The sequence below is a fragment of the Photinus pyralis genome, unplaced genomic scaffold (genome assembly GCF_008802855.1).
Source record: "Photinus pyralis isolate 1611_PpyrPB1 unplaced genomic scaffold, Ppyr1.3 Ppyr1.4_LG6, whole genome shotgun sequence".
In the NCBI taxonomy this organism is placed as follows: Eukaryota; Metazoa; Arthropoda; class Insecta; order Coleoptera; family Lampyridae; genus Photinus; species Photinus pyralis.
Genome location: NW_022170663.1, coordinates 189,147 through 202,175, shown reverse-complemented (window position 1 = coordinate 202,175; position 13,029 = coordinate 189,147). Strand labels below are relative to the sequence as shown.

General features: G+C 37.8%; 3 protein-coding genes across 6 annotated transcripts; 2 read left to right on the top strand and 1 right to left on the bottom strand.

Annotated features, from left to right (window-relative positions):
- The first annotated feature begins 8 nt into the window (after positions 1 to 8).
- Positions 9 to 1,080, top strand: LOC116174466 (glutathione S-transferase 1-like). Its single transcript, XM_031492399.1, has 4 exons — positions 9 to 227; positions 404 to 604; positions 656 to 823; positions 872 to 1,080. Exons 1-4 carry the CDS (start codon positions 87 to 89, stop codon positions 1,016 to 1,018), a joined length of 657 nt encoding a protein of 218 aa, XP_031348259.1. The 5' UTR covers positions 9 to 86; the 3' UTR covers positions 1,019 to 1,080.
- Positions 1,081 to 1,341: 261 nt separating this feature from the next.
- On the top strand, positions 1,342 to 4,511 carry LOC116174461 (cyclin-dependent kinase 20-like). 3 transcript variants are annotated; one of them, XM_031492387.1, is made up of 5 exons: positions 1,342 to 1,811; positions 1,859 to 2,047; positions 2,095 to 2,334; positions 2,387 to 2,614; positions 4,367 to 4,511. In XM_031492387.1, the coding sequence occupies exons 1-5, from the start codon at positions 1,626 to 1,628 to the stop codon at positions 4,478 to 4,480; spliced, it is 957 nt and encodes a 318-aa protein (XP_031348247.1). In that variant the 5' UTR covers positions 1,342 to 1,625; the 3' UTR covers positions 4,481 to 4,511. The 3 variants fall into 3 exon arrangements, with proteins under 3 accessions (XP_031348247.1, XP_031348248.1, XP_031348249.1); XM_031492388.1 differs by lacking the exon at positions 4,367 to 4,511 and adding an exon at positions 2,913 to 4,273; XM_031492389.1 differs by lacking the exon at positions 4,367 to 4,511 and adding an exon at positions 2,772 to 4,273.
- On the bottom strand, positions 4,222 to 12,230 carry LOC116174460. 2 transcript variants are annotated; one of them, XM_031492385.1, is made up of 5 exons: positions 12,029 to 12,230; positions 11,846 to 11,975; positions 5,364 to 5,570; positions 5,077 to 5,313; positions 4,222 to 5,027 (listed from the first exon to the last, which is right to left on the bottom strand). In XM_031492385.1, the coding sequence occupies exons 1-5, from the start codon at positions 12,066 to 12,068 to the stop codon at positions 4,583 to 4,585; spliced, it is 1,059 nt and encodes a 352-aa protein (XP_031348245.1). In that variant the 5' UTR covers positions 12,069 to 12,230; the 3' UTR covers positions 4,222 to 4,582. The 2 variants fall into 2 exon arrangements, with proteins under 2 accessions (XP_031348245.1, XP_031348246.1); XM_031492386.1 differs by lacking the exons at positions 11,846 to 11,975; positions 12,029 to 12,230 and adding an exon at positions 6,718 to 6,752.
- Positions 12,231 to 13,029: the final 799 nt, after the last annotated feature.

Here is a 13,029-nt window from a genome sequence, read left to right as displayed (position 1 = left end):
GCAGGTATCGTATCTACTGTGACCAGTGACAGGTTGTGTAAATAACCTACAAAACTTTTGATTGTTGTGTGTTGACGTATTGAAATATGGTCTTAACTTTGTATCATTTTCCACCGTCTGCTCCGTCAAGAGGTGCGTTACTTGCTGCTCACGCTGTCGGTGTCAACGTTGACGTACAAGTTCTCAATCTCTTTAAAAAGGAGCAGCTTAAAAGTGACTTTGTTAAGGTAGGCCTTCTGGTTTGTTTCTTGATCTAGCTAGAGTCTGCTTCAAGCACGCAGAGTGGCTATCCCCTGTTGCTTACTCTGTTATAAAGTCATTTTCTGTCATAATTGATATCATTTAGTGAATCGCTTTCACTTACCTTTCGGAACGCATTATATATTTGTGAACCTGTTAGTAGATAAACCCACAACATACAGTCCCGACATTAGTGGATGGGGAGTTTGTGGTATGGGAAAGCAGTGCTATAGCGGCCTACTTAGTGAATCAGTATGGAAAGGATGACACCTTATACCCAAAAGACTTGATGAAGAAGGCCCTTGTAGATCAAAGACTACAATTCAATTGTACAATGCTGTATCCTCGCGTGAGAGCCATTTGTGTACGTTTACAACAACCGTTCTAGGTAGCTTGAACATGCTTTATCTTGTAGTTTCCTATCTTATATCAAGACGAGATTGAAATGCATGATGAACAGAAAGCACCTGTTGATGAAGCATTAGGTTTCTTAGACGTATATTTAGATGGAAACGACTTTGTATGTGGAGATAAGTTGACAATAGCCGATTGTTTATTAGTGGCTTCAGTTGCCACTATCGCTGTAAGTTTCCTCCATCTGTTTAAGGAAAATTGTATTTTGAATTTTTAGGCAATCGGATGGGATCTTACATCGTATGCTAATGTTTATTCGTGGGTTTCGCGATGTGCATTAGAAATCCCAAATTATGTGGAAGTTAATCAAAAAGGTGCAGATGAATTTGGAAAAGCAGTGAAAACTAAAATGGAATCAGGATAATATTTGTATACATTTGCATTGTACTTATTGCTGCTTTCAAGTAAATTTGTATTTTTGTAATAGGTAGCATTTTCTTTTGTTATATATAGAGTTCATTCGTAGAAACACACGCATAGTTAATTACATTTTAAAAATGATTTCATCATATTAGTTCTGCTATAAACAGAACTGAAACGAACACACTTATTAAATATCAAAAATACAATTTTTTTGGTTCTGTAAAATAAAAATAAGATTTAACCTATAGTATCATATGGTACTCAAATTGAAAGCCTTCTGCTTCTAGTGAACTTGGCTTTAATATTTGCAATTTTAGAATTGAATGTCGAACACAGACCGGCAAAGATTGTAGGCCGCCAGTCGCCAAGCCGCTACTAGAGTGGGCAGTGCCCTCTGTGGAAGTGAATGCTGCACACTACAAAAATGTAGCCTATGGTTAATGGAAAAATATGAAATTATACAAATTACCACAGTATCTAGAGCTAGATTGTGACATGAGACCCCTTACAGATTTAATTTTGGATCCGCCACTGAACTTTAGGTTGTAACTTGTAACCATGGTAACCTAACCTAACAAACACGAAATATTTTCAAATTTTATTCACAAATGAACAAATATCGAGTTTTGGGAAGAATAGGAGAGGGTGCTCACGGATACGTGATGAAAGGAATTAATAAGGTGACAGGCGTAGAAGTGGCACTCAAAAAATTGATTATACGAAATTTGGACGAGGGAATCCCGACAAACATAATGCGCGAGATAGCCAGCTTACGGGTCCTCAATTCTGTTTATGTTAGGCATTCTCGTTACCGCTATAATTTGCTTATGACCAATTTTAGATTGTTAAACTACTAGAAATTATTCCTCACGGAATGGGGTTTGTGTTAGTTATGGAATACTTACCGACGAGCCTTTACGAAGTGTTGCATAATTGTAACAAACCGCTCAACGAATCGCAAATTAAGCTCTACTTAAAAATGCTTTTATTGGGCATCTGTTATATGCATCAAAATCATATTATGCACAGAGTATGTAATTTTTTTGTTATTTAAATGATGCAGTGTACGCTTTTCAGGATTTGAAACCGGCAAACTTACTGATCGCTCATAGCGGAATGCTGAAAATTGCAGATTTCGGTTTAGCAAGGATATACTTGGAAAATGAACCAATTCGTCAGTATTCCCATCAGGTCGCTACACGTTGGTATAGAGCGCCTGAATTATTGTATGGTTCTCACAATTACACTAATTCAATAGATATGTGGTCGTATGGATGCATTATGGTTGAATTATACAATAAAACACCTTTATTTCCGGTGATTATAGTGAGACTGCGACATCCATGTAAATACACTATTGTTGTTTTAGGGGGAGACTGATATTGAACAGTTGGCAATAGTGTTACATACTTTGGGAACGCCCACCTTGGAGAATTGGCCAGATTTACATTCTCTACCGGATTATAATAAAATAACATTTTCTCGTAGTCCTGGACTTGATTGGAAAGATATTGTACCTGGCGTTCTGGATTCGACATTAGCTTTGATCAAAAGATGTTTACAGTATAATCATGTGACTCGTATTAGCGCGAGTGAGGTTTGTAGTCACCGCTTTTTATAGTGATTGGGTATCTCCTCAATATTAATCCCCATTAACTGTCACATACCAATGCAGCACTTGCTGTATAAAAAATTACTACAAATTTTAATAGTATAAGTATGTAACAAGGGATCTGCATTTATTCTTTCTTCAGTTAAGGATGAAATCTCTGCTCTGATTTCAAAATGATTCCAAAAGTTAACTGGATCCCATTTAAATTTGAAATTGACAAAGCGACGCGTGATCAAACATCTTAGTAACAGCCCTTCAAAAATTTAACAGGCTTCCGTTACAGTCTAAAAGCAGGACCCCCGTACGTTAGTTGTAAAGAATAAGAATGCTATGACCTGAAGTACGGTAGGGAAGGAACGCAAAATAAAATACTGAAATGGCCAAAAGTTTGTTTAGTAATTACTGCTATTATAAAGATTGCGAAAGCTTGGAAATGTATAGTCAAAATATAATTGAATATAATTTGATATGGTACTTCACCAAGTAAAAATAGACTGGTAAAAAAAGAACTTCCCAAGTAAAAACCAGCCAACAAATTAATATTTAAATTGTATAGCAAAATGAATTGTTTGTAAATTGTAATGTTATATCAATGCATCACAATAAAATTATAACAACATTAACGTTCGACATACTCATACATGATATAGCATCTGTACGGTAGGCTTCGACAGATGACATATTTACACCGACTTAGCAAAAGGTTGACTTATTCAGTCATTTCATGTCAAGGGTCAACTAAACAAATCGATTAGCAATATCAGCAAGGTGGCTCTTTTCTAAGCCACATAAAAACAAATACACAAATATATCTCTGGCATATGTTAGGTGTCTTATTTGCATTTGTACCTTCAGCGCACAGGTCGAGATTAGGTTACAGTGTTTAATTAATGAAACATGCGAGACAAAATATTAGTATAGATTAATTACTTCAATGCCAAGTGCAATTATTCGACAATATTGACTTTTGATTAATAAATCCAGAAAAAGGTAGTGAGCACAGTCATTTTTAAAATTATCGAGTTTAAGCAATGGAGAAACAGTAAAGGCACATACACAAAGTTGGTTCAGTTTAGGTTAGTGGGAGCAGTCAGCAAATGATTAAAACCCTCTTTGGGCCAATTCAGCATTAACAACAATATATGTAAAAATTAGTGAATCGCAACTCATCGCACAAACATTGTAAGTTGAAGAGTTTTTGCTAACAGAATTCCAACCCTTGAATACATATAACTTGCCTTTCACCCGGGGTATCGGAGCCTACAGTTGAGATTCGAGATCAGTCCCAGCATTAGATGTCATAACTAAAGTGGTTACAGTTATTTACCATCCCTGTGACTGTCTCTTCACGGAGAAACGTGTTAGTTTATTTGCAATATCTTTAACGTTGCAGGAATTGCGTGATAGTCGAACTGTTATCTTCCTCTTCTAAAATCGCAAGTAGAACAGGTTTTTGCATACACTATTTTCCAATGATATAGGTAACGTATACCTGTAATGAATCCCGTTTTGGCTTAAATTGATCTCCACTTTGCACAACTCGAAAAATATTCGGTATATTAAAAGATGTGACATTGAAGAAGAAACAATAATCTTTTTGGAGTTTTTATTTAACAATAATAATGATTGGTTATTTTCTTTTTTTTGTAAATAGTGATTACTAAAGTTCAAAAAAATATGAAAATAACCCATTTTATTTTAACATTGTGTATCTGTATAACAAAATACCTATTCTAGGCATTGACCAATGAGTATTTCTATACAAATCCCTTGGAGTGTTCCATCGATGAGATGCCTAAGCCCGAAAGTATAAACCAGGGTTGCTTGTCCGCGTTTCAAGATTGCATCTAGTTGTATAAGTGTGGCAAGAGCAAATCTAATACTGTGTTAGTTAGGTTCATATTGTAATATACCTAAATTGTATATTGCACAATTAACAGTGCGCCTCTTTAACTACCCTCGTTTCCCTAGTCTCTCCTTAAAAATCGCAACAAACGAATTTTTGTATCCGTAACTGTAAAATGCGAGGAAAGGGAAATGGTGCATTAGCCAAAACGATAGGTATTGTAGGAAATTTGCGAATATCCTCATGTAATGAAATTGTAAACTAAATATGTACGCCTGCAGGCCATAGAAAATGAAGTATTGAAACAAGTTTAATGGTACCGTAGGAATTTCTAGATTATTGTTACTGACTGAGCTAAGAAGATTGGCAAGATACGTTTTAAATGCAGTCGGTTCAAGAAATGGTTGCATGGCCCACATTCCATTGACCAAGGCATCGGCTAACCGTTGATAGTTGGCATTTTTAGTTTTTACATTATCTATGAAAATGTTGTTAACCAATCCTTCACATATTTCTCTCGTTTCCTCTAGTGTACCCTTACAGATGTTATATCTAAAAGTGTAATAACACTAATTAGGCACGTAGTCATATCGAAACGTACTTATCGTCTGCGCCCATGATGTAACCGATAACTCTCCATAGATGAATGAAGCTCTCCAATTCTTCTCTGGTCGCATTGTGAATTCCAACCTTTTCCGGCGTTAAGATTGCGAATCCCATGAAACCAAACTGCGTTATACCCATGTCTCTTTGTAAAATTCGCTGCCCACCTGCCACACAGTGTCGTCTACTGGCAGAGCAGTGCATCATCTTAACTTTATTAATTGAGTCCCACAACCTAAATTCAAAATATGCATAGTATTTGGGAAGTGGGATTATCATACTTACTTTGATCCCGGTTTAAAGTCATTATCGTACCATACACACATGTGGTAAACCGTTGCCAAATATCGTTTGTAAGCTGTTAAAGGGGTACTGGACATATTTGTGAATGTTAGAATTTTTAAAATTGTAGGCGTTGATATAACGGTGAGCAGTCCAAAAAGTTTTGCGACAAACATTGCGAGTACATGCTTGTGGTAGAATTCCTGTCCTCTGTAAATAAATAAACTAATTAGTGTTGTTTATGTAATATACTATAATACGCGGTGGAATTGGTAGTGCAATATTTGTTTTGTGTAACACGTTGTGCCATTTTGTGATGTAATAGGTAATAGAAAATAAATGATTAAGTACCTACTAAATAGAAGTTGAATTCTTTTCATACAATAGTGGCGGTGGCGGCTTGCCTTTTCTTAGTGACACCATCTAGTTGGCTTTAAAAAGTTTACGGTTTTAAATAAAAAGTATAGACAAGAGTTAGGGAAAAATAAATTCAATATAATAAACATAAGCATTTCCAATGCTAAAAGCAAGCCGTCACCTGCATTTTTTGATTCGGCATTAGTGTTGTTTTTACTCGAGGTGCCAAAATTTCATTTAAATATTTTAACAAATAAAAAAATTGGATTGTGCAATCACAAAAGTTTGGTTGCGCATGCGCAAATTCTCATCTGCATAGTTTCTTGAGGTTTAAGGAATATTTACTATCACAGAAAATCGGACATTCATATGTTCTTTGTAACAGGATTTATAAAAGAAACCCTTTTTTTGGAGGTTTCTAGAAAAAATAACGGAACGTTCTCGAGGGCCTATCGTATTTCAAGGAAAGAGTGGCTTCATTCCTTAGCCGTTGACTAATCGTTTTAGTTTTCATGGCCCCTGCTGGCGCCCCGATGTCAGGGATACGCGCTACGATACCTAGTAAGAGGCGAAATTAACTGATTCGTTACGTTTGTATTCTCATTGTAATGTTATAAGTAAAATTGAAGTTGTTTTGTTAAACGTATTCCATAAAGGAACCACATAATTCCCTATACTGTACGGTAATCTGTGATATTAGTAGGCAATGAAACGTGTACTTACTACTTGGGCATCATTTTCGAAAGGGGTCATCGGAAAACAAAAGTTCCTCGAAGTAACTAACACCTGTTGATTAGAAATTTAACAAAACTACTTGTATAATTCAATGACTTTTGTTAAAGATGTACAACAGTCGACGCATATCGGATAGGTAATTCGAATGGTGAGTTTTTTAAAATCAAGATTAAGAATTCATTAAAATTTGCGCAATTATTAAAAGATACGATATTCAGTTACAAAACTACTATACAAATTGGTTGATTGTGGCATGAATAGGTACCTTAATATTGTTTCAAGCATTGTGTGTTAATTTCCAAGCAATTTAGAATCTTGAATCTTGCGTATGAGAAAATCGAAAATGTGACGAAATTACCTATTGGGGAACCTACTTTTATTTCCATTTAATCGTACTACACACGAAATCAAACTGGTTTTAAAGGAATGCTGGTTCCTTGGCTTTATGCATTTATGTGAATAAAGTGGCTACATTCGGCATTATTGACTAGTTTAGTTACGTAACGTTACGCAAGACATACACGCTTATAATGCAACTTCTTCCTTCCTTGGAATCATTCACCGCAGAAGGTCGCCATTTCTTCACATCTTATCTGCGGCATCTTTCTCATTGTATAGTGTTTGTATTTTCAACGAGTTTTGAAAACTTCTAATTAATAATAATTTTCTTATTTATTTATTTATTATCCCTCTCTTGTTCTGGGCCCTCAATAGGCTTGCGCCCAATTACAGGGTGACCCGCATAATGCTTTTTAGAGGTGCCTCTGCAGAAGGTCTTAAGTTGTTCTATGCTACTCCGGTATTTACCTCACTAACTAGGAAAACTGCAGGAAAACCTAATTCGGAGTAGCCGGCAGAATGCTCGAAACTGGTCTAAGGTAATTTCCATCTCTGGCACAGATGACAAATTCACCTCAACCCAGGTTCGAACACTCGACCTCCGGATTTATAACTCAACGCTCTACCATTGAGCCATAATGCCGGGCTTATTGTACGACACCCAGTCCGTTTGCAGGTAGAGACAGTGCTTACCCAAAAGTGACAACATCAATAAATTCTTTAATATACAGGGTGATTCCTATAGTACCTGCCACCGTTTGGGAGCGTGTAGGTGGTGCGTAGGGGAGTATTTTGATACATATAGGACACTTGGGGTCGGAAATCTAAAATAAGGGTGCCAGAGCCAAATTTACCTTCTGGAATTTCGCGCCTGTAGGTAGGCAACCCAACCGGCCGGCGGTGCACACGGAGCGATCTCGGGCGGCGATGTGTGGCTGACACTTGATCAGAATTTTGTTTAAACGGCGCGTATCAAGTGAATAAACACTATGGCACGTTTTACTAACACGGAATACGCGGACATGCACTTCATGTACGGATTGGCAAATGGTAACGCACGAGCTGCACGACGAGCGTACGCTGAGCGGTATCCAAACCGTCAGTTACCCTGCAGACAGGTCTTTCAAGAAGTTCACTTCCGACTGTGCGAGACAGGGCAATTGCAGGTAAGCTGACGGAGGCTTAACTTTACACACAGATTCGTGATGCACATCGATACTTGGGTCATTTAAGCACCCATTTCGAAAAGTTTGTTTGTTTACACCGACCTCCTCCTATTTCGCAGCCCACTAGCGCCCGTGATCGCGATCGCCCGTTGGTAAATGCCTTAGAGGAGGATGTGTTGGAACGTTTCGAGGCAAACCCGCGTACTAGCACTCGACTTGTAGCAGATCAGGTGGGTTGTAGTCAACACACAGTGTGGAACATCGCCAACAACAACAACTTACACCCCTATAAGTTTAAGAAAGTGCAAGAGTTACGGCCGGGTGACCATGAAAGGAGGCTGGAATTCTGCAACTTAGTCGTCCAGGAGGAAGAAGCTAATCCGAACTTTCTGAGGAGCGTGCTAGTTACTGACGAGAAAGGATTCTCAAGAGAGGGGACCTTCAATCCTCGTAACAGCCACTACTGGGCGGAGCACAATCCTCATGAAACGTTTACGCGAGGATACCAGGACAAGTTTTCTTTAAACGTTTGGGCTGGCATCCTGGGGGACAACCTACTGGGGCCTTACATCCTCCCTCCGCGTCTAAATGCCCATAATTACCTGATTTTCCTGCGCGAGGTGCTACCAGAACTTTTAATGGATGTTCCAGTGAACTTGTACTGGGACCACTGGTTCCAGCACGATGGGTGCCCTGCTCACTACGGGCGGCAGGTGAGGGAACACTTGGACCAAACCTATCCGGACAGATGGATCGGCCGTGGAGGTGCGGTGGAGTGGCCTGCCCGCTCGCCCGACATCACCCCATTAGATTTTTACTTGTGGGGTGTGATGGAAGCGCACGTCTACGAGACTCCCGTCGAATCCGAAGAGGACTTAATTGCGCGCGTCGTCATGGCCGGAGAGGCTGTTCGCCAGGACATAGGAGTCTTCACGCGAGTTCGAGGGGAGTGGTTGGCTAGATGTAGGAAGTGCATTGAGAACAACGGTGGCCACGTTGAACACTTGTAAACGTTATTGCTTTTGACTGTCGTTTTCCCTCCTTCCCTCCCATGTCGCTTCCTCGCGCTAACTCGCTCTGCATCGCTCCGCGCGAAACGTCGGTCGGTTGGGTTGCCTACATACAGGCGTGAAATTCCAGAAGATAAATTTGGTTCTGGCGCCCTTATTTTGGATTTCCGACCCCAAGTGTCCTATATGAAAAGACTTCCCCTAGGCACCCCCTATACGCTCCCAAACGGTGGCAGGTACTATAGGAATCACCCTGTATACGGGACACAGTGACCCTCATGATAAACGAGGGTATGCATCAAGAGCCTTGAAACGTCGGTAGCCTTTCGACCCTGGAAACTTACGGCCAATACCGTAATTCCAATTTGATAGAGAAGGTCTTCCAACGACGAAACAGCCAACAGGTATCCTTCTATGAGATAAGAAGCCTTGAAACGCGAACCTACTCAACCTCGAGTAATATACTGCCACTCAATAAATTAGATAATCCAACACGGTAAGCGTCAATGTCATGTCAACACCGGCTTTAGAAATGCGACGGAAGTATTATACTACTTAAGTGAAATTCTGTCCATTCTTCTAGTTTTCAGGGACACAGAATTTAATTTCGCGTGTTTAAAAACTTCCACTATTGTTACTATTTAACGTAGTTTCTAAACAGTAAAGAATCCCTTCAACACGTATTTGGCATTAGCATGAAGTTTTTCTGCAAAAAAATGCACTCTCTCGATCAATAGTGTCGTACCATCAATCCCTGTGCTAATTTTACAGGTAGTTTACTTAACTGCGCTGGTGGCCCATGACGAATTTATCTTCTCAAACTGTAATAACGATGTGTTAGTCGCTTTTGAGTGATTCATCTACTCATTCTTAGAGGGGGCGCGGCCCCCCTTGTGTAAAAAATGAGGGGGCGAGTCGCCCCTCTGACCTATACTTTCGACGTCGCTGCGTGCCATTGTCTCTTTTTTTAAAGTTTTGCTCATGTTTATAGATCTTAGATTTTATTTTAATGGTACAAGGCAACATATAATCAATAATCGCAATTCCCAGTTAAAATTAATTCAGTTTTGCAGAAAACCAGGTGTCAAATTCTTGACAGAATAGCTTCCTAGCTGAAACCAGAAATTGCCAACATATGTACGTACATACAGACGGAAAAAATAAGAAAGGTGCATTTTTTACGCATGCATTTTGTTTGCTTTTATTAGAGGGACCTACCATCCAATTTTCGTTAAAATTGCTCCATAAATAAGAAAGTTGGATGTTGCACATGCGCAACTCGATTTTTTGCGCATGCATTTTGTTTTCTTTTATTAGGAGGACCTACCATCCAAATTTCGTTTTAATTGTTCCATAAATAAGAAAATTGCATTTCTGCGCATGCGCAACACGATTTTTGCGCATGAATTTTGTTTGCTTTTATTAAAGGGACTTACCATAGAAATTTCGTTTAAATTGCTTCAGAAACAAGATCGTTGCGTTTTGCACATATGCAACACAATTTTTTGACTTTGACAATTTTTTTCTCCGTTTTTTGATAATATAACCCGGCCCAATTTTTTGTAGGTTGTACACAGGAAAATAAGGTCTTCCAAATAACAGAATAAAAATTTTAGGTTGCTATTTGGAAAAAAAAGTTCGATGCCGTTACGGCGCTCCAAAATTTTTTTTCAAAAATCCGCCCCGTTATTTTTCTGTTCGGTATGCCTAAAACATATATACAAAATTTCAACAAAATCCGTCGAGCCGTTTTCTCAGAAAATTGCCAACAAACGTACGTACGTACGTACGTACATACAGACGGAAAAAATTTTATTCTTTAAAAGTTGCTTAAAATGGTCTAAAACGTCGACATTTGATGAAATTTTGAAATGTTCAAAAAACGGCTATCGCAATAGCTACCTAGCACATGCTAGGAAGCTAAAAATTGTAACTTTAAACTTTGACATATTTTTACGCTGATTTTTTTAATAAAAGCTAGCGTAATGTGTAGGATGTAGTTATACATACAAAAAGAAAGTCTTACGAATAATTTAGTAAAAATTGCTATTTAAAAAAAAAGTTCAATGCCCTTGCGTACGTACCATACAGACTGAAAACAATTTTATTTTTTAAAAATTGCTTAAAATGAAATAAAACATCGACATTTGAAGACAACATAAACATGTGCAAAAAACGGTGATCGCAAATTCGCAATAGCAAAATTTATACCACTCGGGAGTGGTGTCTACTATAATATCAGCTACTAGGGTACAACCTAGGTCCTAGACCCTGTCAAGTTAAAGAACTCGGAACTTTTTTAAATTTACAGAATCTTGTCGATGACGTTGTGACACACAATAGGTGCTTTAAATTGTGTTGGGGACAATGTTGAATGGCTACTTACCACTACGGATAAACTAATTTTTATCTTCCGGAGATGTGGGGATGACGATGTTTACTAATATCTCAAAGGAGATCAAACTCGGCACAATCCTGTGGGTCGTATACCATATTTTTTTGTTATAGCGATTAAATATTCATGCATTTTTAGTTTAGTTTAGAGGAATAGGTACTTTTTTCAAATAAGATAAACATGCCCAAATGTAGGTATCCATCGATACGTATATTAGAAAAATCATTTCATTTTCATTTCCCATTATTATAAAGTTCTAAATATTCACTTGTACCGATCGCGTGTTTAAAATACTTATTACAGTATTCAAATAGAAACTGTTCCAAATTAAAATTGGCTACCTACGCGAGTATGATAATATGTACCTATTTTTCTAGGTGCACACCCATAGTTATCTGACAAAAATTGGCAAACACTTAGCGCTTATTTATTTATATAATACTCTCATTCATTCATAAATACTTAGTACCTACATGTACTCACTTTTTAAATTTTTCCTCATCATAAAACGGAGGCAAAGTTTGGCGATCTTCAAATTCTTGATAAGAATCATCACAAATTGAAGTACAGTCTTCCTGTATCAATTTAATTGTTTCTTGCGTAGATAAATCATCTAAAAATTAAAATTTAACCTTTAGCTAAATTTCAGGTATAGCTGTTAGGTACCTCTCAATTTTTTACAGTGATCTTGATGCACCGTTTGCATTATTCAAAATAAGTAAGAATAAGTACGATTGAATACCTATCACACAAGCATGTTACTTTATTCGCGTTTGTTTGTCTACTACATATAAACTGAATGATTTCTTTCTCGATGTAATTTCTTGTGAAAGTGTAAGTGTGCCACTTTCGGCTCTCTTGGGTAGGAAAGGTCTGATACATTCTAAGTTTAATTGTATTTATACTAAACAAAACAAAATACAAAAACGTGAAACATCTAACTATTTTGCTCTATTTACGCCAACGTGCGCGATCGCAGTTGAGCTTTGCCAAGAAATTTATTTATTGCAAATAGGTAGGTAGGTACCGAGCGTAATTATAGCAATTTCTAATCTTTATTTAATTTGAATTGCCTATTCTTTAATATGAATATTTGTATGCCAAGGCGTCTCTGTTGTTCTCTTCGTAATTTCTTCAGGGTCATTTCTACTTACAAATTGCCGATGTTTTTGGCATCTCCTATCAATTAAAGCGGATCTATGGGGCGATGTTAAGGTTAAGTTATTCAAATTTACTTTCGGGTTACTCAAATGCTGCCGATTTGTAATATATTACAAGGATGATGATTACGTAGACTACTCCGAGAGAAATATTGAATAATATCTAAACCGTTCAATGCGTGCATCCTAACGGAAATTCTTGTTATTTTTAATTAACGAAATATTAAGGGCAATCGATTGTAATGCAACTATGCTTGCAAACGGCCTAGGTATTTTCTTAAAAACTGAAGTAGGTATTACGGCAGCAGAGCAAAGCGATGGAAGCTTTGTAGGCGAGTCGATGGTGTTCGTCTGTCTGTACGTCCGTGAACACGATAACTGTCAAACGCTTGAGTCGATTCGGTTCAATCTTTGTACCAAGCCTATTGAAATTTGAAAGTGGGCCAAATCTAATGACCCCGTAGGGTGACACTGAGGTCATGCTCTGCCGGATTTTTAGATCAGCTT